Source organism: Cinclus cinclus, chromosome Z (genome assembly GCF_963662255.1).
Source record: "Cinclus cinclus chromosome Z, bCinCin1.1, whole genome shotgun sequence".
In the NCBI taxonomy this organism is placed as follows: Eukaryota; Metazoa; Chordata; class Aves; order Passeriformes; family Cinclidae; genus Cinclus; species Cinclus cinclus.
This window is the reverse complement of record NC_085084.1, coordinates 73845312-73869705: the sequence shown is the minus strand read 5'-3', so window position 1 is coordinate 73869705 and position 24394 is coordinate 73845312. Positions and strand designations below refer to the sequence as shown.

At 36.8% G+C, this 24394-nt stretch overlaps 1 protein-coding gene across 4 annotated transcripts in view; it reads right to left on the bottom strand.

Annotated features, from left to right (window-relative positions):
* Positions 1 to 338: 338 nt before the first annotated feature.
* The window catches only part of LMBRD2 (LMBR1 domain containing 2), a 32264-nt gene continuing 8208 nt past the window's right edge, over positions 339 to 24394 (bottom strand). For all 4 annotated transcript variants that reach the window (XM_062512958.1, XM_062512957.1, XM_062512955.1 and 1 more), the window contains exons 4-18: positions 22891 to 22986; positions 21883 to 22050; positions 20838 to 21048; positions 19311 to 19385; positions 18859 to 18972; positions 18118 to 18301; positions 17626 to 17807; positions 16751 to 16884; positions 16425 to 16530; positions 15624 to 15721; positions 13718 to 13821; positions 11440 to 11486; positions 10226 to 10328; positions 9099 to 9228; positions 339 to 6624 (exon numbers count right to left, since the gene is read on the bottom strand). In XM_062512958.1, coding sequence (XP_062368942.1) covers positions 6564 to 6624; positions 9099 to 9228; positions 10226 to 10328; positions 11440 to 11486; positions 13718 to 13821; positions 15624 to 15721; positions 16425 to 16530; positions 16751 to 16884; positions 17626 to 17807; positions 18118 to 18301; positions 18859 to 18972; positions 19311 to 19385; positions 20838 to 21048; positions 21883 to 22050; positions 22891 to 22986 — 1813 coding nt within the window. In that variant the 3' untranslated portion in view covers positions 339 to 6563. The remainder of the gene's footprint in view (positions 6625 to 9098; positions 9229 to 10225; positions 10329 to 11439; positions 11487 to 13717; positions 13822 to 15623; positions 15722 to 16424; positions 16531 to 16750; positions 16885 to 17625; positions 17808 to 18117; positions 18302 to 18858; positions 18973 to 19310; positions 19386 to 20837; positions 21049 to 21882; positions 22051 to 22890; positions 22987 to 24394) is intronic.

Genomic DNA, 24394 nt, shown 5'->3' with positions numbered 1-24394 from the left:
TGCCAAGTCAGTCCCAGCAGTGCACAGGGTCCTCACAGGCTTCCCTGACACCACCATCAGGTATGAAGTATTCTCGATCTCCCATTTTAATCTGCCTTCAAGATGATTCAAAATGATAACCAAAAGAAGATTGGATTTTTTTCTAAAGTATGAATATACTTTAAATAAAAGTATAACTTTCACTTGGAAGATCAAGTTTCTCTAAAAGACTACTTTCAAAAACACCTCAGAGAAGTATGAATATCTAAAATACACCAGGGAAAATGTATTGCAGAAATTATTTATTTCATGCCAATTTAAGTATTTGACTATATATATTGTAGCACACATTTCAAAAATATTATCCAGTACAACAGTAATTCAGCACACTACATAGAAAAATGTTTAACTCAGTGAATTTCAAATTTGGAATTTCAAAAGGTATTTACGCATACATACTTGCATCATAAGGCGAAAGAAGATAGTCCATCCATAAGCAGCACTCCTACAGCCTATCTTAATATGCACTGGAGAATTAAGGTCTATTACTAAACCTATACTTAGAAATTAATTCCCTTATCTTCCAGACACCTCTACAACAAACACAATGAATTTCTAGAGAAAATAATTAATTTCTATGGTGACAGCTAAGGTATCACTCTGAAACTCCAGTTCACAGGAATATGTCAAACAACATTATCCTGAAGAAATAACTGAAACTGCATACTAAAACACATACATGCACACAAAAGCATGCTGAGGACTACATTCCAATGCATTCTAAGAGAGACAAAGAATAAACCTGACTGGGCTTACCATAAGACCCAAACAGAGAGTACCAAATACAATGCAATAAAAACAACAGCAATATGTACTTAAAAGGGATCTAGGGTTTTTTTTTTTTTTGGTTGTTGTTTTGTTTTTGTTTTTCTGGCTAAGAATACTGAATTTCTGTTAACATAATCAAATGGTGTAGGAGTGTCTCAGCTTCAGATTAGACTACTTAATTAGAGGCACAGCTAGTATCAGGTGTCTGCCATGAAGCAGTACATATCCTGGAGAGCCCACTAGGGAAAAGGAATGTAATAGTTTCAGAAAGTTTGCAAGATTGACAACTAAGCTGCTCTGACAAAAGTTAACAATTTTTTTGAATTTCAAAGAAAATTTACAAGGCTAGGATGCAATATATCCCCTTAGTAGTGCTATTGTTAATAATTAAGATTCACCTATTTGTCTACACTGAACCAGCCAGACTTCTTTAAGAAGCCTCATAAAAAGTTTTCCTTCATACAGTGATCTCTATTTGTTATTATGAATGCCCCTCAGATTTCAAGTAATTAAAGCATAATGAAAACTGAAATAAAATTTAGTATTTTTCACATCATATTTACAGTATTCCAAGACAAATTTAATAAAATATGAATTACTGTAATTATAGAAAATCAAAGTAATATTTTTAATACTTCCTATGTAAAAACCATTGCTCATATTGTATTTTAAAATAGCATGAATAAATATTTAAAAGACAGCAGCTTTCTACAATTCCTATTAATACTGTTAATGATTACTTTACAAGTGCTTGATTGCAAAATAAAGGCAGATTATATACCATGATTTTTCCAGTAGTGTAATTTATGGAAGTATAAAGTTTATTTTTTTCTTAACACATTACTGTAGTTAAATAAGAAGCTATGCTGTCATTTGCCCAAAGCATCACCAAGAGCACAGATTAGACGTTACAGATCTTTCATCTTCTCTCATAAAAACACTTCCTCACTTTACAGCTGAGAGATATACTACACTCCTCTGTAGCTGAGTAGTGGACTTATTTCCCAATATACATTTCAAAATATGTATTAAGAAAAAGAGAACTACAAATCTGACTACAGCTTTTTGCTACCTATGCTTCTTAAGAACTTCAACACAGTCTAGGTACTTTTTTCACACTGCTTTTTGAAGTTCATTGTGACTTGCACAAATTCTTTTCATTCATTTAAATTTTTGATGGGAAGACATTCAAACATTTGTACTTAACTTGGGTGGAATTTTTGGTATTTTGAGGTTTCTTTTGGTGTTCACCAATGGAGAGAAAACTGCAGAAATGATGGCAAAACGTACACACTAACTTCTCAGTAATTGAGGAAGTGAAATAATAAAGAAATATATAATTGACATTCTTTAGCAGCAAATAAACATGACTCTCTATATACAATGACAGAAAAATACATTAACACTTAGTTCCCAAAAGCACAGCTTGCAAGGGAATTTACTTAAAATCACCTAATCTGGAGCATCAGAAGTGATGCAGGAACACTGTTAGTCTACAGTACACTCACTGCTTAAACATATCAAAGCTAGTTTTAACTTCATTTGGCTGTAATGCTAATGGGACTGGAGCTGTAGCAGGAAAGAACCCATCAAGAGCTGCCATAATCTGGCTGAGAAGCACCGTAGAATCCCAGAATGGTTTTGGGGGGAAGGGACCAGTAAAGGCCACCCTGTCCAACCCTCCTGCAAACAGCCAGTACACCTTCAACTAGATGTGAGTGCTCAGAGCCCTGTCCAGCCTGGGCTTGAATGTTTCCAGGGATGGGCATCCATAGCTCCCAGGAGTGGGGGTAAATCCTTAGGGGCATAGCCCCCAGCCAAGTTCTGCATTATTTGTATGAATAATAACCAAACTTGTTTGAAACTAAAACTCTAGTGAACAGCAAATATTGTTCTTTTATAGTAGTACGTCATATTTCTTTTCTGAAAGTATTCCAAAATCAGTCATATGAACCCATAGTGAGTTTTCAAAACATACTTTAAATTAATTAGCCAATAAATTGCATGTAATTAGAGCCTGGATAACTCCTGGCCAGCAATGCACACTACAGATGACACCTGACTTCACTTATCAACTCCTTGTTTAACTGAACAGTGTCTGGTGAGGATGTGACACTAGGCATTGCCAAGCACAGTACAGAGAACTCTTCTCTATAAAGAGAGATTTTCAGAGCTCAAAAAGCAGCCATTGGTTCTTCCTTACTCCACCACAACATCAAAAGTATCAGTGAATTCCCACTTCAGTGAGCTCAGAATGTCTATATTAGAATCTGTTATACACTCAACTCTTCAAATTACTGTATTCCAATGAAATCTGCGCCAAGGACTAGTTACTTGTTATATATAAAATCTTGATCATGTTTCCCCAAGAAGGCTCAATCCCACTGTCTGGTCACCATGAACTAGATAAGGCTATTTCACAGATTTTAAGAAAAACAGATGCTCCCTCTAGATAAGGCTATTTCACAGATTTTAAGAAAAAGAGATGCTCCTTCTAATAGCTTTTCTACTGGCCCTGAATTAGATCCCTTTGCAGTGACATCTCAAGAGTTAAAGAGAGAATTTAAATTTTATTTCTGACTATTAGACTTTTATAAATAAACCACTGAACAATTAAATAAGATACAATTTTTTGAAACAGAAATACAGAGTCTAAGAGCATTCATGGGGATGGGTGCCCAAGAACATGTACAACACCTTTCATATAAGGATGAATTCAGGACAGCACTACTGAGTAGTTAAAAATAAATTAAATAGGTGCTACCACAGAATTGCTAAAGAAATATCTGAATAAAGAGAGACTCATCTTCTCAACTTCCAGTCCCTGATAAAACTCCAGCTTTTACAAACATGAATAATCAAAGTAAAAATCGGCCTCAATATGAGTAGTCTGGAAATTGCATGAGCTTGAATGCTGTGGGTACGGCTGACATCACTGTATGCACCTAAGAACAAAACTGACAATTACTGTACATCGGCCAATTTATTAATATAATTATTTCTATACAAATAAAGATATTTTTCTTCATTGTAACAATTCAGTGTTTTAAAACAGGCAGATCAATGCATTACAAATACCACTACTGTTAGAATACATGTACTAAAATCACAGGAGGTAGTGTTAGATCCCCATTAACAATTACTTGAGAAAACACGGACTATTTTTAAAAATCAGTAGAATATGTAATTCATGAAAGCTTACTTTTCAGAATAACTCATTCCTAGCTGCTTTAAGGGATGTGTTTTTTTTAAGCATGATAAAGAATGTATGATAAAAACATGTTCTCTTTCAGTTTTCAACATAACTTTGCAATAAGCACATAAGAAAGCTCCCAAATGGTAAAGATTTCTGACAAACTGGAAAAAAGCAACATTTTAAATTATTCAAATTACCAAAGCTATAAAGCTATAATGAATTTGACCACATCTTTTACCTTATGCTTACATTTGAAAATTCATTCAACTAACTATGGTTTAAAAATATGCCTACACTAATGAAATAATGTGAAGCTTTTTTACACTGTTAATAATTGGCATTTTTGAATGGCAAAGTATTATTCTTTTTGCAACAACTTACCGCAAAATACAGGCACCTTAAAAACTGTTATATAATGCAACCAGGGTATTTAGGATATTAAAAGTGTTTCCCACTACCTAGTCATGCTATGTATTTCCCTTCTTTTCAAGAAATACTTACAGTTTGAAGCTGTGCCTGAGGTGCGTGCAAAATATGTTTCAGTATCTAACTCTGCATGTTTCTTTTAGTTACAAAAACACTAGTGTGCCAAGATTTTTAATCATTACATCTGTAAAGATCTTAAGCAGATATTGTATCTTCAATAATGTATTCTTGCTATTGCACGTATGCTCATATGATAGTGACACCCAGGTCCATACTCAGTTTCAACTATTTACACATGCTAAAATCATGTATCTGCATATAATGCTGGAAAAGGAAAAATACAGCCTTTCTTGACCAACAAATGTTGCTCCAAAATTTATGCTGAAAGAATTTCATGGAATCATGAGTACCACGATGGAAGGAACCTCAAGGATTATCTGTTGACACCAAGCTGTGTGGTGCAGTCAATACTGCAGGGAAAAGAAGCTATCCAGGAGGACTTGGACAGGCTTGAGAGGTGGGTCTGTGCAAAGCAAGGGCAAGGTGTAATACCTGGGTCATAGCAATCCCAGACACAGCTTACAGGTTGGGCAGAGAACAAAGTGAGAGCAGCCCTGCCCAGGACTTGGGGGTGCTGTGGGTGAGAGGCTGGACATGCCCCAGCCATGGCACTCACAGCCCAGAGAGCCAAACATGTCCTGGGCTGCATCCAGAGCCCCGTGGGCAGCAGGGCAGGGAGGGGATTCTGCCCCTCTGCTCTGCTCTGCTGAGACCCACCTGGAGCACTGCATCCAGAGCTGGGGTCCAGCACAGGAGGGACAGGGACCTGCTGGAGTGAGCCCAGAGGAGAGACACAAATGTGGTCACAGAACTGGAGCAGCTCTCCTATGAAGACAGGCTGAGAATTAGGGTTATTCAGCCTGGAGAAGGGAAGGTAGTATGGAGACCTCACAGGAACCTTCCAGTGTCTAAAGGTGCCTACAGGGAAGCTGGAGATGGACTCTTCATCAGGAGGTATAGTGAAAGGACAAGGGAAAATGGGTGAAAACTGGAAGAGGGCAGATTTAGATTATGTATCTTAAGAAATTCTTTGTTGTGTGGGTGGGTGGTGAGGCACTGGCACAGGCTGCCACACCGAACTTACAGAGACCCCATCCCTAGGAGTGTTCAAGGCTAGGCTAGATGGAGGACTGAGCAACTCTCTAGAAGGTGTCCCTACCCATGGCAAAGGGGCTTGAGATTAGATGATCTTTAAGGTTCCTTCCAACCCAAACAGTTCTGTGAGTATGACTTTACAGTCCAACCTTTCTGAGCAAAAGCACAGTGTCGACAAGATGACCCAGCACCTTGTCCAGCCAAATTTTAAGTGTTCAATGTTGGGGAAATCTACCACTTCTCTGGAGACGTTATTTCAATGGATGATTATTCTAATTTTACAAAATTTTCCAATTGTGTCCAACTGGAATCTCATCAGAAGTAACTTCTGCCCAACTTGTCTTTTCCATGTGACTCCTTGTAAAAAAGGGAGTCACCATCTCCTTTGTAACCCTCTAAATACTGCAACTTCTACTTTCTGATTTTATGAAGAAAGCCTGAATGGCAGGCTTTCTCCTTATATGGGGTCTGATTCAAATACAACTGAAGGCAAAAGAAGCCTTAGTTTTCTTCAGCAGATTTTGGACAAGGTGTAAAGTCCAAATAGAAAAATTATAGAAAGCATTTATTATTGTAATTGATATAACTGCACTTTGGATGTATCAATATACTCTTACAGCATTGGTTAAAATACAAAATAAAAAATTCTAAAAAAACCTCTTCCCCAAACTCAGAATATTACAGTACAATTAAGCCCTAGGTATATTTACCTAGTTTACCATCTATTAACTTTAAATAGTTTTCTCATTTTGGTCATGACACAAAAGCCACACTGATGCACAACAGTATCTACAATAGCAGAAGCATATTCCTATCACAAGTGGTGAAGTTACCATACACGTGCATTTCCAAAAGAGCTGCTCCTTCATCTTTTTTTTAAAGAGTCTTTGATGGTTCAGTGATATATCACAAATACAGTATTTTCCAAGCAATGAGCAGGAGCTAGATTTCCACTGAATTTTCTTTAGCACTGATGAGCTTAGACATCATCAAATATTTTACTTCGAGACATTGACAGGTATCTTCCACCAGGCTGGTACCTGCAGAATCAATTTTAGAAGTGAAAGAGTGTCCCAGGAAACAGAAAAATAAAGACCCATGAAATCATCTAACTCTCATTGCAAACTTACTCCTTAACTCCAGTGAATTACAGGCTTTGATGTTTTACTGAATTAATTTCCATGAGAATTTGAAAAACAATCATTAAATGAAACCTCATATGACCAAGAGAAACAGTTATATGAATACTGGGAGTCTTAAAGAACTATGCCTCCTAAAACAAAGGAAAGAAGTTGGATGTTTTGGTTGAACAGGACTTTTATAAAAAAATTCCAACCACAACAACAACTAAGCAAACAAACAAAACCCCAAAGCACAATAAACCCAAACAAACAACAGCACCCATAAAGTAGCTGCGGATGCTTAATAGTAGACCTCATGGGGTGTTCTTAGAAGAAATTCAGTATGAAATTTAATAAAAACAAAACCCCGTATGCTTAGTGGGAAAAGAGAAACTTCATAAATTGTTGGTCAAATATATTTTAGAAACACTTCAAAAGCACAAATAAGGTCAAACATAAGCACAATGCAGCTCCTTGCTGTAGTATTTACTAAAATCTAAATGATTACAAAGCCAGAACCTGGTGTCCTAACTGCCCTTACTGTCCAAGAATGTTCTATCTACTACAGGAGCTCTAGTTTTGAAAACCAATGTTACATAAGCTACTTCTAAATTAGCTGGAATTCCATATGCAATAACTCTTGATTTACTACCTCCACAAAATGAAATGGTTACTAGGTGAAGCTCAACTAAGCCTTGAAGCTCCTGGTTTCTTTTTAAAGAAGAAATTTAGAATGTTACACTTTGCAAAGCATGCATAGATGCCTGCAGACTTCTGACACTGTGCTTGAGAGATTATTTGCTCCAGAATAATTACATATGCATACTCCTGTTTGTTAGTAGACAATCCCTTTCACACTACATAGAGGCCAACTGCAGACAGAAATTCTAGGCTAGCTCCTCTTTAAACTCTTGTGCTTAAAAAGCCCAAATTTTTCAAATGTGGGGACATGAGCCTAAACCAGTTGTCTGAATCAACCTGTGAAACCTGGCAGTGCCATTTAACAGCATTCTTTGCATGTTTCTGAGCTGGCATTTGTTTATTGACATTATAGATGTAAATCCACTGAAACAATTATTTTTTGTGTCTCTTTTTTTATTGGGCAAGCTAGTTTTAGCTGAAAAACAACAAATGATAAGTTTTTATATGTGAATTTTAAATTATTTGTCATTTAGTGGTTCTACACCATAACCACCCCCTCCCAAAAAAAAGCACCCATCTAATATATTGCTTGTTTCTTACACATGAGCAGAGCTTAGCAGTTACATAAGGTACTCTACAACTAAAGAAATCTGGTGTTGCAGTCACAGCCACAGAACCACAAAAATCTCTCTACAGACAGAGATACACAGTGCAGTCTGCTGCTCCTTATTCAGAAAAGTTCAGATTTTAATTTACTTTAGTAGTTCCAAGATCTGATACCCAGCTGTATTTCAGCAGCAGATCCTCTAACATTCAGTTTTCTTTCCTGCAGCCTTTTCAAAATGGATTTTATACTGGGTAATCAAGTGAGCTTTCTCCAGTTGAGCTTTGTAGGAAATTGGGGAAAACCTTATTTTTATTGTACGTCTGTCTGTTGAGGCATACACCTAGACCAGGTAGCTTGGTGTGCAGCTGCAGTCTGTGCCCTGGATGGCAGGAAATGGGAGCCCCAGGCATGATGCCATGAACAACTAACAAAGGGCACAGGGACCTTTGGCCCAGCCAGTCAGAGACTATGCAGGAGCCAAGGGCTCAGCTGGAAGACCCCGGATTGTGGTGTACATGGGCTGTGAGGGTGTAGAAGCTCAGGTATTCTTTTGTTTGGGGTTCCTCCCTGGAGGCACCAATTTGAGCTGTTATGCTGTCACTGCACTATGATTAAAGCAACCAGGTATCTGGGACTCTGCTATGGGAAACCTGCGGTCAAGCTGGAAAGGGAAACTTTTCTGACTCTTGAGTGAGAGTGGAGTGAGTAGGGAGTGAAAGGGGGATCCCTTGGGTAACTAGAACTGCTTGTGGTAAAGGGGCTTTAGTCCCAGCAGTGAAAGTCTGGGGTGGCACAAGTGTGACCCCCAGACTGACCCCAGAATGGTCACACTGGGATGTTTCCTTAACATGCAGGTCATTCACACATTTTATTTGCAGTATTTTTCAAATTATGCCATATATAACTTTATATTCAGCTCAAATCTCATTCTGACATTTCTAAAAAACCTGGAACACCTTCAAGTTTTAAGAGGTTTGAAAATTATCTCCTTATCATAGGGGAAAAGGAAGAAAGGAAAAAAGATGAAATTATAATCTTCATTTAAAAGACTCTTACTATGAAACTATTTGATAGAGCTGTCATAGGTCAGAAAAAAGAAGGCATCAGAAACTTTTAACTGGAAATTACAGAGAGTAATCCTCACCTTCCTGAGTCCGATTCAAGGGGGTCATCATTAACAGAGTCTGCATTAAAATCCAAAGGTTCTGCATCCTGGAGGAGTTCTATTCTATCTCTTTCAGTCCTACCGTTTGAACGGGTATACTTTGATAGTGCTGAATAAGTAAAGGAATAAAAGACACTAATTTGCTTTGTGAACAGCCTGGAGTGTACGGAGACATCAAATTAAAAAAAAACAACATAACAATAACAAAGTAATCTCATCCAAAGCAAAAGTGCAATAATTTAAAGTAGATTTAATATTAAACCAAACTTGTTCAAGTTTGTAGTATTTAGATTTTCTATATCTTTATCTCCACAGAAATGCAACTACAACTTTTGCCCCTCGAGTAGGTTAAGATCTACCTTGCAAAGAACCAAGAACAATGAGAAAGTACAGGTAAGCATTACTTTTAAATCACCTATTTATCTTCCCAGTTTCATGCCTTAACTAAGCTGTTTGGATGGATTGTTTGCTTTTGTTTGTTTTTAAAAAAATAAATATTTAAACCTTCCCTCCTTCTCCCCTTTTCCTCCTTTTTCTTCAGTTTCATTTTACTTGTTGTTAGCTTACAAGAGCACAAAAATACAGTAAAGACCATTCACATTCTGACAAGCTATTTGGAAGTTTAAAGCATCCACAAAAAAGTATTTTGCTAATAGACACTATTAAATGAAAGTATATACACTTATGTGATATTACATTTGTTGGACATCTGATTACTTTACTATTCCAGTCTGAGATAGTTCATTTGCAAGCAGAAGAGGTAAAGTTTAAGATTTACAACACCCAACTTCAAGATACATCATGAAGTTTCTTTGCTGACAACTGCTACTCTAATGGCAAGCACTATATATCCCATAAGACTAAGTAATTAGTTTGAAGAGTAGTCAAAATCTCTGATCCCAACTAGTTGGAAATGGAAAGAAATACAGTACACTTTTGAGTCCCTTAAATGGCAAGATGGCACTGAGCCACAGAAGCTAACATTATCAGCACAGCATCTAAGACAAAAAGGAAAATATCTGAAACTACTCTCATAGCCAGTGCTGTGAAGACAATGTACTGAAACACAAAAAAATGGAACTTCCCCTCCAACCCACAAAGCTTACGTCTATTGGCATTTGTCTCTGAGAAGCTGGATTCTTTCTGGTCTGTGTGGACAGCTCTGCTTCTGGTGGAATCGTCTCTATTTCCATACCGCTCCTTCCACTCCTTCCATGGAAGGAAAACCATGAAGAAAAATATAAGTTGGCAGGAAAAAGCAACACAACTGTTCAGTATCTTAATACAGGAAGAATTTTTGTTTCATTTTAAACTCCAAATGTATTTCTTCACTAAACCACTTATCATAACTGTCCTTAAGTAAAACACTTTTAGAAAACAAATTGCATCTCAAATCCGCTCTCAAAGTTCAGCCAACTACTCCAAGTTAGGGCGGGAACTGCTGCTTTTCTTGATCACTACTTCCATCTAGTGGCAAAATGGAAAAATAACGAGATCCCCATAGCACAGAAAAATTCATAGCTTAGTGTCAGGTCATTTCAGGGTATATTACATGTACCATACACTTGCTATTTTGCTTCCCAACAAGTTCGAGTTTTAAAATTATGAGATGGAAGGAAAGGATCAAAAGAAAGGTCTATGCAGTACTGTCTATCATCTAGGATTAAATTATACCTGAGCTTGGAAAACAAAGAGGTTTTAGTCCCACTACTATCTTGCTTGCATCCTTTCTCTCATCTTTCATTGTGACTTTCTATACTAGATTTTGTTATAAACTAGTGAAAAACTAAAGCTTCACAAATCTTTCAATACCATATGCACAGAAAACTTGACTTGAATCAAACATTCTGTTTGTCATTCACTGGAAACTATTAATTCTGTCTTAAATATAATTCCCTTCTCTGGCAAAATATAAAACAGAACCTTTGCCAACGACTTTCCAATGAGCACACAAGGCAACAGGTTTGGGAGGAGTCCACATTTCAGTATGACAACCGTGCAACTGCAGTTACTTTAAGTAGAGCCTGGTAATAAACCATTCCAGATTATTCTGTATCCTAGAAATCAGGACCCTTTTTAATGCTTGTTGTACCTATTGGCATACACCACAGCACACCGAGTAACAAGAGCATCCAAGTAGTGTCATTAAAATTGTCCTCTAACCTTATATAATTATCCTCCAGTCAAGACTATTCAGCAAGATTAAACTGATTCCATCAATTATTTGGGAGTAATTTTTTTATGAAACAGATTTTGTGAAAGTAGTATTCCTATCAGATACTGCAGTATAATACTATAATTAGCTATACAAATCTCATACCCTTCTTCTGTTTTCACCTTCTTCCTGTCTCTGTCGTTTCCTTTTCTCTAAAAAAAAAAAAAAAAAGCTTTGTCTGAGCTCCATATAAGGAAAATAGTGATTTTTTTTTAAAATAAACAACAGAAATCTGAAGTTAACTAATGAAGATTCTTATTGAAATACATGACACTAACACAAAAACAAAACAGAAAGCTGCTTGTCTATCATTATGGAGTTTCCTATCAAAATTATTTTGTCATGATGGTATCTTGGATCATAGCATAAAATTTGGATACCAGCTGGCAAAGCAAAAAAAAAACAAAAAAAATCCCAAAAAAACAAAACAAACCAAACCAAAACAAGCAAACAAAAAAACAACAACAAAACAAAAAAACCCTCACACACAGAAAAAAAACCCCACCCAAACCATTAGAAGTAACTGGGAAAGTATGATATCAAGAAAAAACTTCAGCATTTTTGAATCAAGATCTTCATGAAGTTCTGTGAGGCCCAACCCGTGACCCAAATACTTTGTTTATAAAGTTGGAAGTATACAACACTGGAGGTATTATAAAGTTGGAAGTATAACATTACAGTATCAATGTCATCATAACCTCTTATTTAAGGGAATGAAACTTTGATCTTTCTCCAAAAAAAAGAAATACTACTACTCTAAGTAAACCCAGGTTTTGTTTTTCATCAACTACAGGAATAAAAGTATTCCATAATATTACACTGTATCCAGAATTTTAATTTCTAAACATTTACTCAAAAATTACAATGGCTTTTAGCAACTTTTAAGAATCACTTTCAATAAAAATTAATGTAAAATAAAAAGCTTTCCAAACCAGCAGATAATTCCAGTTCTACATAATTAATGTGCTTTCTCTAATAAAACACAACTAGTTGACATAGCAAAAAAGACTAAAGGAAATGACTGAATTTTTCCAGCTCAATCAACACACTTACAAAAGAAAAATTAGTTTGTTGATGATAAAGACAATTTAGATGTCAACCATCTTTTATGACAGACTACACAAGTACCTCCTAAGGTATTTGATCAGTAACACACTACAAAATATTTAGAAATATGCACAATTCAGATATTGGATGAATAACACTGGTACTTCATTTAAGATGTCAATGGAGTCCATCACACATAGTGACCACAGTGTTGTAACTTTATTGCAGTTTGTGCTGCAGCCTTTCTCAGTACAGCCTTTAAAATACTGACAGACAGTACACTTTTTTTCCCTGAAACATTTCAGACAAATGTAATCCAAAAGTATATTACATGATGAGGAAAAGGTATTTAATGCCTTCTTTACATCAGTCTTTAAGACTGAGACCAGCTGTTGTCTGGGTACCAGGTTCTCTGAGCAGGAAGTCAGAGATGGGGAACACAATAAAGTCCCCAGAATGCAAGGGGATATGATCAGTGACCTGCTACACTGCTTGGACAGACACAGGTGTGTGGGGGTCACATGGGATTGACACAAAAGCACAGAGGAAGCTGTGTAAATGCTCACCAAACCACTTTCCTTTGAACTATCAATTGGGTCACAGTAACTCTGTGCAATGCTCAAGGCTTGGGTCAGAGCAGCTGGAAAGCAGCCTGTTGGAAAACAACTTGGGAGTGCTGGTTGACAGTGGCTGAACATGAGCCAGGGTGTGCCCAGGTGGCCAAGAAAGCCAATGGCACTTGGCTTGTATCAGCAACAGTGTGGCCAGCAGGACCAGGGCAGGGATTGCCTCCTTGTCACACTTCAAATCTGGTCTCCAGTTCTGGGCCCTTCAATTCAGAAAAGACACTGAGGTGCTGGAGTGAGTCCAGAGAAGGGCAAAAGAGCTGGGGAAGGGTCTGGAGCATGAGTCTGATGAGAAGCAGCTGAAGGAGGTGGGTGGGGGTGTTTAGCCTGGAGAAAAGGAGGCTCAGGAGAGACCTTATCTCTCTACAACTCCCTGAAAGGAGGGTGTAGTGAAGTAGGCATTGGTTTCCCCTTCCAAGTAACAAACAAGACAAGAGAACATGTCCTGAAGTTGTGCTATGGAAGTCTGGATATTAGGAAAAAATTCTTCACCAAAAGGATTGTCAGTCCACTGCTCAGGAAGTTTGGAATCACCATCCCTGGAGATATTTAGATGATGTGTAGGTGTGGCATTTCTGATCATGGTTCAGTGATGAACTTGTCACTGCTGAGTTAAGGGTTGGACTCTTATCTTAGAGGTCTTATCCAGCCTCGATGATTCTGTGGTAGTATGATTATACAGGGAAAATATGACAGAGAACCTAATTTACCTCTTCTGATTAGCTCTTTTCCTTCATCAATCAAATCAGAGGTCATTTCGCTATCACCCATGAACTGCTGGAATCCCAAAAGATTCAAACAACGAGTTCCTAAACTGGTAAAAGATGAAGCAATTTCCTCTGTTAATTTACAATTAGTAGTTTAGATACATTACAGAACAAAATGTAAAACAAACTATTCAGAACTGTATGAACAATCCAAGTAAAAAGTAAAAACACAGAAGACAGATTATTATATCAGCTGAGGAAACAGAAAATTCAGAACCCAGAACAATAACTGGTGACCCAGAACAGGAGGGAGACCTAGGTGACCCAGAACAGTAACACATTCCTAAATACAATTGGAAGTGATGGAATAACCCTATTCAAACAGAGAAATTAAAATGCATGTAGTCTGAAAGTAGTGCAAATGACACTTGCTTAAAATGCTTTTAACATTAGATGCTTGCTTTAAATGTTCTCAGATATAACAGAATTTGTACCTATAATATGTCATCAACTCTTCTTTGCCAGAAGACAATTACTATAAAAATTCTGCTTATTATAATTCCTATGTTTTTGAAACAGTAATAACATAGGAAATCCACTTCCACCTCAGGGGTTCACTCAGGAAAATGTGTACCACGACCTTTTAAGCTGTAGGGATGCTGACTACCCTTCTGGATAGCCACTGGCAGTCAGACAGCAAGCTTGTTCCACCTTCATTAAGCCAGTCCTGCAACTACATAGCATGAAACCGCTTTCATCTTTTCAACTTCACACCAGAAAACACAACTGCTGTCTTTGTACTGTTTTCCCTCTTCCAAACTGGGGTATTGATATATTTTTTTTCTATATACTACCTTAAGACTGCTGGATTAAACACAGGAGACTCAGCAGGCTTTCCTCAACAGATTTTAATTCAACCTTTGCTTTTGCATGTATCTTAATTAGCAGAGGTCATTAAAGCAACCCTCTCTTCTTTAATTTCCATTCTTTCTTTTCACTATGGTATTCCTGGATGATCATCATGGACAAGAGGACACACAAATTTCTCTTTTCTCCTTTCTTGTAATTGGCTTTCCTGTTTGTTGTTTGTTTTTGTTTCATTTGTTTTCTTAGCTTCACCACCACTTTCCTCACCTAACCTAAAGGTAAGCAGGGAAAATTCACAACTAGATACTTGCTAGTATCTAGTAAAGACACATACACTATTAATGGACATCCAAGGCATTTTATTACACTGTACTTGACTAAAAACACAGAGACTGATTCTGACTGAACGGTAATGCAAAATTGAAGATATTAACATAAATGTAGTTCTGCAAGATCAGACTAAAAGTATCTCATCCCTTACAGTGTACAAAAACAGACATTTTGAAATTATAAAGCAAGAATGCAACAGTGTTTTCTGCAATTACCCTTCCAGCCTCCAACAAACTGTGACTTAGGGAAAAAAGATCAAACTACTTAAACCAGTATGCATTACCAGAAATCTGGTAACAACATACCAGAAACCTGATGTGAATATTTTATATAAGTCTGTTAAAAAGTCCAATACCTAAAATTGCTGCTAGTGGTTAATTTATAAGAAAACTTCACTGAAAACAGCTCCCTCATGGTAATTTTCATCTCAAGAGCAGAATCTAAATGTCCTCAGGCTTCAAAGTTTGAACAGATTACCCTTTAAAATCTAGGAATGAAGTTTAACTAAGTTATGAGTTAACACAATCTATATTTTTAAAATGTACACATTTCACCTACATAAATAGCAATCTGTGGATTTAGGTTTTGCATTTTTATTAGAATTACACATCTCAACTGCTGGAAAAGGAGTACTAAATCTCTTCCTAAATTAGATGAAACTAATTTTATTAATGTAAAGAAGCATGGAGGATCTACCTTGCAAATCACTTACCTGAAGTATGTAGCAATACAGAGAATGACAACAAGCATTGGGTAATATATATAGAATCCATCTGCAATGAAGGACAGCACTCTCATGGATCCCATTATCTAGGAAAAAGAAGCCACAAGAACAAGTTCTAATTAGCTATATTCCACATAAATCCATGAAGATTGTGCCTTCTCACATAAATACACAATCCTTTACAGTAACTTTAACAAAGGCAGTATTATCACAGATCTGCTTAAGAATAAGCAGATGTAAAAGCCACTTCCTGCACATTCTGAGGTTTCTAAAATGCTAGATTTTGTAGTCTCACCTACTCTAGAACAAGGGCAAATCTGGCAGATATTTTTCATCCACTGTGAAGAGTCTCTAGACAACACAAAGAATCTAGTTACTCACAACAAAGACATGAGATGTAACTTGCCACAGAAACCAATTCTTCAATAAAACCAAATTCACGGATTTACAATAGGAAGTCAGGATTGCTCCTGATCCATAGGGATGCCCTACATGCTAAAGCCAGTGAAAGCTAACACAGGAGTTGATATTACAAAATGAAGAACACCCTGAACTCTATAAAGCAAAATATTTTACTTTCTTAAGATAAAGAGGCAAAAAACTCTCAAAAAAGCTGTTGATGACTTCTAAAAATTATTACCAAACTCCTTACCTATAACCAAGTATTTTTACCTGTTGAAAACATTGAAAATATTTGACTATCTGAATCTTACTATAAGATGCATTTAAAAATACTCTGCCTATTCCCCAAACCATACTGAAAGCTCAAAACTGCACTTTCTTACTTACAGATGTATAAGCAGTTGGCTGAGTGTTTTTGTGAGAGATTGTTGCATCCATATGGGTCAAGCCCAGAAAGTTCAAGCACAACGGTGGAGTAAGACGGCAAAATAACCTGCACAAATGCAAGAGGCAACACCCTTTAAAAGAGCTTCTTTTGAAAGAAAAAAAAGTCATAACGGTATCTATCATAGTAACTGGATCTCTCACAGAAAAATGAGGAATTAGGAATTATACCCATAAATTACAAATTAAAGAATGTAAATGGAAGTTTTATGGACATTTTCAATTCAGTATTTGATAGAACACCTGCAAAACATATACCGAATACTCACATGCCACTGAAAAGGAGACTGTATGCATCTGTCTGATGATGTGAAGCTAAGTAATAATAGTTAAATACACGGATCCTGAAGACAGTGGAGTAAACACAGATACTTAAGAAAAAGATGGTAAGAAAACAGGCCATCTGGGGAAAAAAAAAAAGTGGTTGAAATACTGAATTCTATTAAGGGTTTTAATGTGTTCAGCAGATAACCTGTCACATGCAGAGACCATCTCCATCCTTAATTTTTCATTTTAAGATGTGAGAGTACCTTAAATTCTGAGAAGTTTTGGGAGTTTTTCAGAACAATTTTAAACTGGAAACGATAATTGTAACATTCTACATTTAAGCTAACACAGTTGACCATAGCAATATTCTACTACTTCTCGTTAATGTAAATAAAATGCTGCAATTGCCTCAATAATTACTATGACTGGTCTGACATTTCTTCCCACAAAAAAAGGCATAAACCTTTTCAAATCAACCTTTCCTAAGTATACTGGAATTTTTCAGCTCAGTATCTTTACTGATACATTTGTGCACACATATGCTTCCCACACCTGTGACTGGATTCCTGTTTAAGAAACTGAGGTCACACACATGGCTGATAAGAAAGTTTAATTAACACCTATGCTACAAAATAGTATTTCAGAAATTATTCTACCCATGATATTCAGGTCACACCTTCACCTGCTATTTGAGAGTTTTAACAAGTGGCAAAAGGCAGAATTCCTCCACAGAAGCAAAGTTTGGTACCATGTATTTAGAGACCTACTAAAGTTGACAGATTATTTAGAGATTAATTTTTAAATCTATTTTATCTACTGCTGTTATCACCACCATTGATATGAACATATTTTTTCCAAGTGATTATCTCCAACTTACCTCTATGTATATATAATTATATGTCTTTTCCGCCAGCTGTATGAAAACCGCAAATAGTGACAGAACTGGTTTTGTGCTGAAAAATGTGCACTCTGACCACACAACAATTACAGAGAACATGGCCAGCACAACTGCAAGCACTCTGTAAAACCATGGTCGGAGAAGGCATTCCCAGTACCACTCTGGAAAAAACAAACACATACACACACACATCCAGAACAGGTTAAGGAAAGTTACAAAAGTAGAAACAGAATTCCATCACAAAAGTCTTGAAAGTTTGCTGTTGCTTTATTGCTACCGAATTTGTAAATAAAACTGAGGCTTATGGCCAAGAGCATAAATTAGTATCAGATAGTTATTCCATCACATAACCACATTAATATTGCAGACTTGCTTCCTTCTGGTGCAGCTGAACATAAAACACTTGGTTCTTTTTACAGAATGGTATCAGTTATGCTGTAACATACTCAAAATCTGCATGACAGCACTTACCAACTGTTGGTGTGTAGAAATACTGGAAAATTTTATTTTCTGGTTCCTGGGAATGAAAGGTATGAACAAACTGTCGAGTTGCACTGCTTTCATTTTTTGCCACATCTTCCAGGTAAAATGCTTGCTCTAAAAGAATTTGCCACTGGACCTGTGTGCGACGATGTCTCTGCACTGAATAGATTACCTACAATAAAGTGCAAGAAATTAGGGTTACAAGGTACTTGTTACAAAAAATGGCAGAAAATCCTTCCAAAATCCCTTGAAAATGTGTGCACTGAAGAACTGCAAATACTGTATCTTCAAAAAAGCAGGCAGTTAATTCTCTGAATACATAAAGCACAGAAGTACTACCTACATGATTACTGAATTTTGCAGCTCTTTCATCACAAACCATCTGTAGCAGTTAAACCCTACTTTTCCCAACCCATCACTTTATTTTTGCACCTCAGGAAATACCAAGCTTTTACTATAATTTCATTTTCAGAATGCACTGTCAATCAACCACTACAAGACTTATTCACAAACAGCTGTAACACTATCAAGATATAACACAAGAAAAACATTTTTTACACAACCTGAACTTTGACTGCTTGGGATATTAAATGTCTGTGCATTCTTTCACCAAGAAAAGTTTCTGTTCAGTAGCTTAAACCTACTATACTCAACAATCAGATGAAGTGCATTCAGAATCTTTGACCAGCACTTACTACATCAGCAGCATTTTCCCATCTATTAATATACCTGCTTGTGAAGTTTGGCCAAACTTTTTTCACTGGGATAACTGTTCTGTCTTTCATCAAAATCTTCATAATCATCCATGTTCCTACCCATTCTTTCCTGGTACTCAGTAGGGCACTAGAAGGAAAAGGGAAAATTAACTGGGTGACAAAAGCAAGCAGCCTTTGCTAATTATTTGTAGAACTTTGGGGCATTTCATGCAACTGAAAAGCTCACTCTAAGCATACGTTTTTCTCTCTTTCTACAACACTATGTCAAAATACATCTGATAATTACATACGTCACAAGAAAGTATTTCACAAAGAATTTCAACTCAGTCTCAACAGAAACTCAGAAGACGTCAACTAGAGATTTTATATTAAGAGCAAAAGAAAGTAATGTACATGTACTCTGTATGTGCAGGAAGCACCTCCTCCCAACGCAATAATTATGGTTAAAGATGAGCAATTGGTTACCTTTTTCAGTATTGTATCAACACATTTCCTCAAGGGGTGGTTGTATTTGATACTCTCACTTACTTTACGAACTTCCTGTTGGTAGAAAAAATAACAGAGTAGTTTAACTATGCTAAATTAAAAAACGTCAATTAATACATTATTCATAGACTAAAAATTTTTACTGGTCAAATAGAGGTACAGCTCTTCCATCTGGAAAAGACAGTCATCAAAGCTTAAAAAAATACAGCTTCCTAAAAGGCATAACTTTACTAATTATCTCATAAAAGGTAAGCAAAGTATTTTTAAAGAATACTTTAGCATTAAAAAAAAAAAGAACAGAAGTGTGCAACACAACCATACAAATGCGTGGAGGATTGGTTTCTACGCATGAAGGCTGAAATGGAAAACGCTTTCTTGTTTAAGTTACAGAGGAAAAGGAGATAAAGAGTAAGTCCCACTGACTGACTCAGTGCACTGACCATGTCTGTAGGAAGCCCATTCCAGTGTAAGACCATCCACCACCCTTGTGGTAAGGAACTGCTTCCAGTCTGGACACAGCTCTGAACCACCCCCACGCATCCTGTCACTGGCTACCAGGGAAAGAAATCAGCACCTCCCTCTCCAGGCACCTGAATGAAGCTCTTAGTAATTTGCTTCAACTTTTGGTCAGCTCTGAAATGGTCAGACAGCTGCATCAGATGACCACTGTTGGTCCCTTCCAGTGGAAATATTCTATTTTAAGTGCTATCCTGGTAAAAGAGGTTGTCATTGCTCATTTTCAAGTCAGTTTTGTAGTTATGTCCCACTTAGACATAAGTTAGTTTTTAACTGTTTTAGTTTTCTTCAAAATGCTGCTACAAAGAATGAAGATTCTATTACTAATTTGTACTGACACATAACACAAATTTCCTCCCTACCCTACAAAAGCTCACACATACTATTCCAAGCCATGGTAACCCAGCAGAACCCAGCAGCTCTATTCTTCTACTATTACCCAGCAGTAATAGCTCTTCAAAGGGCTAGATTTCCATTCTGTTTTTGAACTACATTAGAGCCTATTGCTCAATGACATTTAACAATAGAGCCTAAAGAGAAACTTTGAAAAAAAATTATCTATATATTCCCTTCTCAAGAAGCATGTAAGCATGGCACCACAATTTAGAAACTCTTCTCAAGATTCCAGAAATACACTACAATCAGAGCATAAGAGTGGTACACAGTTTGAACACTAGTGAAACATCTGTTCTGTTTCAGAACTGACTATTCAAGCTCACTCTGAAATGTTATGTTAGTGACCAGTACTAATCCAAAAGGGTCAATAAAAGAATAGACTCAACAAATAATGTTATCAAGTTGTTATGATTTTTAAGTTCTGTTTTGCCTTTTACACAGGATTGAGTGCTATTAAGTGGCATAATATGATGATTTTCTTAGTTTACAGACATTTTAACAGTAAGATCATACTGCAAGTGTCCAACACCAACGAATTCAGACACAACTAACAGCAGCCTTCACTTTTTTCCACAGGGAAAGCTAGTTACTTACCTCCATAATATCCTCTAAATTCTCCTCTGCATCTGCTTTTTCAGTCATCAGTTTGGCAGCTTTGAAGTAGGTCTTCATGAGTAGATAACCCCTCTTGGCTCCATTCCAGTGAGAACGAGGGATTTCCACCAAACCATAACCCAAAAGCAACACAAGAAGGAACAGACCCCATGTGTTTGCAGCAGCTATTCCAATAGTCTGAAGCTGGTTCCTAAGGAAACAAAACAGTATAAAAAACCCAAACAAACAACACCCTCCTATCCTGCCTGAAAGAAACCAGCCTTGAAGTATCAATATGGCTTTCAAGTTTACAGGAACAGACTCTGGTTCAACTAATTTTTTGCATGGAGTCAGTCTGCTGCTTGGCCATATTTAAAGCTGCCACAGTTTTCCTGTATCTCTCATGTTCGGCCCACTATGAAGGGAAAATAAGATTTTGTCTGCTTTCAAAGAAACTGTTCTCCTAAAGCAATGTTCCCTTAGGAAACAACATGAACTTATCAAACTTACTGACACTGAGGTCAAAATAGCATAACTGCAGTCACTGTAAGAAACAGCCTCAGAACCCAGGATTTGTATTCAGAATACTGTGTTCAGAAATTTGTATTCAGATTTCTACTCCATCTGGTATGGAAGACTATAAGCGATTTATAGATGTCAATTATTTTAACTTTCCTTTTCACCTTTAAAGTCTACAGCATTCAGATGCACTACACAGGGAATTCTGATTTTTTGAAATACATTGCTCTGAAAAACACTGGATGTTACTAACTTTGCAAATGTGTTTGTATGGAGAAAAATGCACCACTGTAAATACAAGAGGACTCCTCTCCTGTAGATACCAAAATCAGAAAACCAAACCCCAAATCTCTATAAATATTCAAAAAAAGCTCCTTTCACATAAAAAGTTAACAAAACTTTCTAACTGTCTAGCAAAATATTATAATTAAAACTTGTTTCTTTAGAACGACCCATTTCATCCACAGAAGAAACTATCCATGACAATTCTGTAAGAATTCATGGAAGTGTTTTACATTATTCTTACCACTGTAAATTGAAGTTTGGGTTTACAGCCACATATATTAGAAACGCTCCAAAAATCAGCAGATAAGTGCCATAATAGATGGCATTCTCAATCAAAGCAGTTTTAATCTTTCCAGTGATGGAGAACCCTCCCGATCTAGCATATGACTGCATGAAAGGTAGCAGAATCCTAGAAGAAAAGGAAACAAAACAAAACTACATCAGTCAACTGAAAAAAGAAAACAAAAAACCCACCAATCACCACCAAAGAAATCTCCCAAACACCCAAATCACCAACCCCCCAGAAAAGTACTTTAGCGGTGTCAGGTTACAGAGGCACAGGTGTTAAAAGTTTAAGACACCGAAGCTTCTAAGAAATTAGCTACTTAGATGTTTTTATTCTAGATGTACCTGTCTGATGGCAAACCTTAAACAAGCTGCAGATAAAAACAATACAGTTAGCTTTGCTATGAAAAATCTATGATAAATAAGAATGAACTACCAACCCTGATATCCTTGATTAACTATAAAAATAATTATTTGACAACAGGTTGATCAGAAACCACACAAAGCACAGACAACCCAAAAACCCAAAGACAATTTTTTTTTTGTAGCTGTATCTAAAGCTTTATGCAATATAGCTGACAAAACCAACTGATTTATAATATTACTCAAAAGTCACCCAAATTATTCATGGAATTATTTTGGTATCTGGTTGCCTAAAACGCATTTTTTTTCAGACAATCTATCCATAAACACCTATATGTGTAAATTGCTTAGTTTCAACTACAAAAGTGAACTGAGGGTAAATGGCTGCCAGCTGAAATTCGCTTCCACAGAAGCAAGAAAAAAAAAAAACATGATTAAATTAGTACAGTAATTATTACAGAAATTTCACTACTAGAAAATAATATACAATTTAAAAGCTCTTTGCCACAGTAATACACATTTTAAAGAATGTTATGACTGTTAAGATGGTCTACTTAAAAATTATATCATAGTCCTTGCCATATTATTTTGCCTTACTTACCATGTTAAAAACTGAGATGTCCAATATACAACACGCCAGAAAATTGGCATAATTCCATCAGGAATGTAACTCCAGGGTTTGAAACATTTTTGCTTGCTGTTACAATGTAAAGAAGACTATTGTCAGCTGCAGAGCCAAAAGTACAAAAACCATCTTCTAAAAATTCCTACCTAGAGAAGCCTTTGAAAAGAACATAGTAGTAGTAGTAGTAGTAGTAGTAGTAGTAGTAGTACAATACTATTTGAGTATATAGTCAGCAATCAACAATCTCCCAAATAAATAAACTGAATAATCACAGAGAAATATTTGTCATTTTCCTAACCACATATAACTTATTTGTAGAGCACAACTTTCTTAGAGAAAAAGTCCAGAAGCCCCAAGACTGAAGAGGACTATTCAATAAAGCATTTTAAGGTGACAGTTTTTGGTTTTCAGTAGTAATTATTTCATTCACAAAAAGAACACTTGTTTAGGCAGAGAAGCATTAAACTTTAGTTAGTGCAGCAGGTTTTAAAAAAATATAGGCATATAATCATCTAGAGCACTTATTCATACAAAGAACGTATTAGTTGTTTCTTCTGCCACCCAGCTGGATTAAGTCAGTTTTATATAAATTTTGACTCAGTAAGCCAATACTCTTTTGAGAGGTAGTGTTTGCCACAGAAGACCAGAAAAGTCATGTGAACCATTTTAGGAAAGAGAAGAGGGGAAGGGAGAGGGAGAGGGAGAGGGAGAGGGAGAGGGAGAGGGAGAGGGAGAGGGAGAGGGAGAGGGAGAGGGAGAGGGAGAGGGAGAGGGAGAGGAGAGAAGAAAGGAAAAGGCATCCATCTACACTAAGGCAGTTTGGTGGTTTTTTCCTACACACCTGTCTGGGTAATGAAGCAAGGCTGAGTCAAGAGGCAATAAAGTCAACTTAAGATAGGATTACCTAATGAGAAATAATTGGTGTTTTCCAGGGTCCAACTAGTTAAGCCTGAGTTGTAAGTTTTTATGTGCAGAGACGTAATATTTTCAAAACTATCAACTCAAGATAGAATGACAGGTAGTATGACTAAAGATTTCAGTACCTCTCCTATGAAAGGTGCTGAAACCTTTATGAGAGGCCAAGAGAGTAAGGGTTGTTCAGCCTGGAGAAGAGAAGGTCCCAGGACACCTTATAGCACCTGCCAGTATCTAAAGTGGGCTTATAAAAAGGAAGGAAATGGACTTTTTGTATGGGCAAAGTGACAGGACAAGGGGCAACAGTTTTCAACTGAAAGAGGGCAGGTTTAAATTAGAGATTAGGAAGAAATTCTTTACTGTGAGGATGGTGAGGCACTGGCAAGGTAACCCAGAGAAGATGTGGATGTCCTATACCTGACTGTTCAAGGCCAGGTTGGATGGGGCTCTGAGCAACCTGGCCTAGTGGAAGCTGTTACTGTCCCTGGAAAAAGACTGAACCAGACGATCTTTAATTCCCCTTCCAACCCAAACCATTCTGTGATTCTATGAGAAAAAGTTTGTC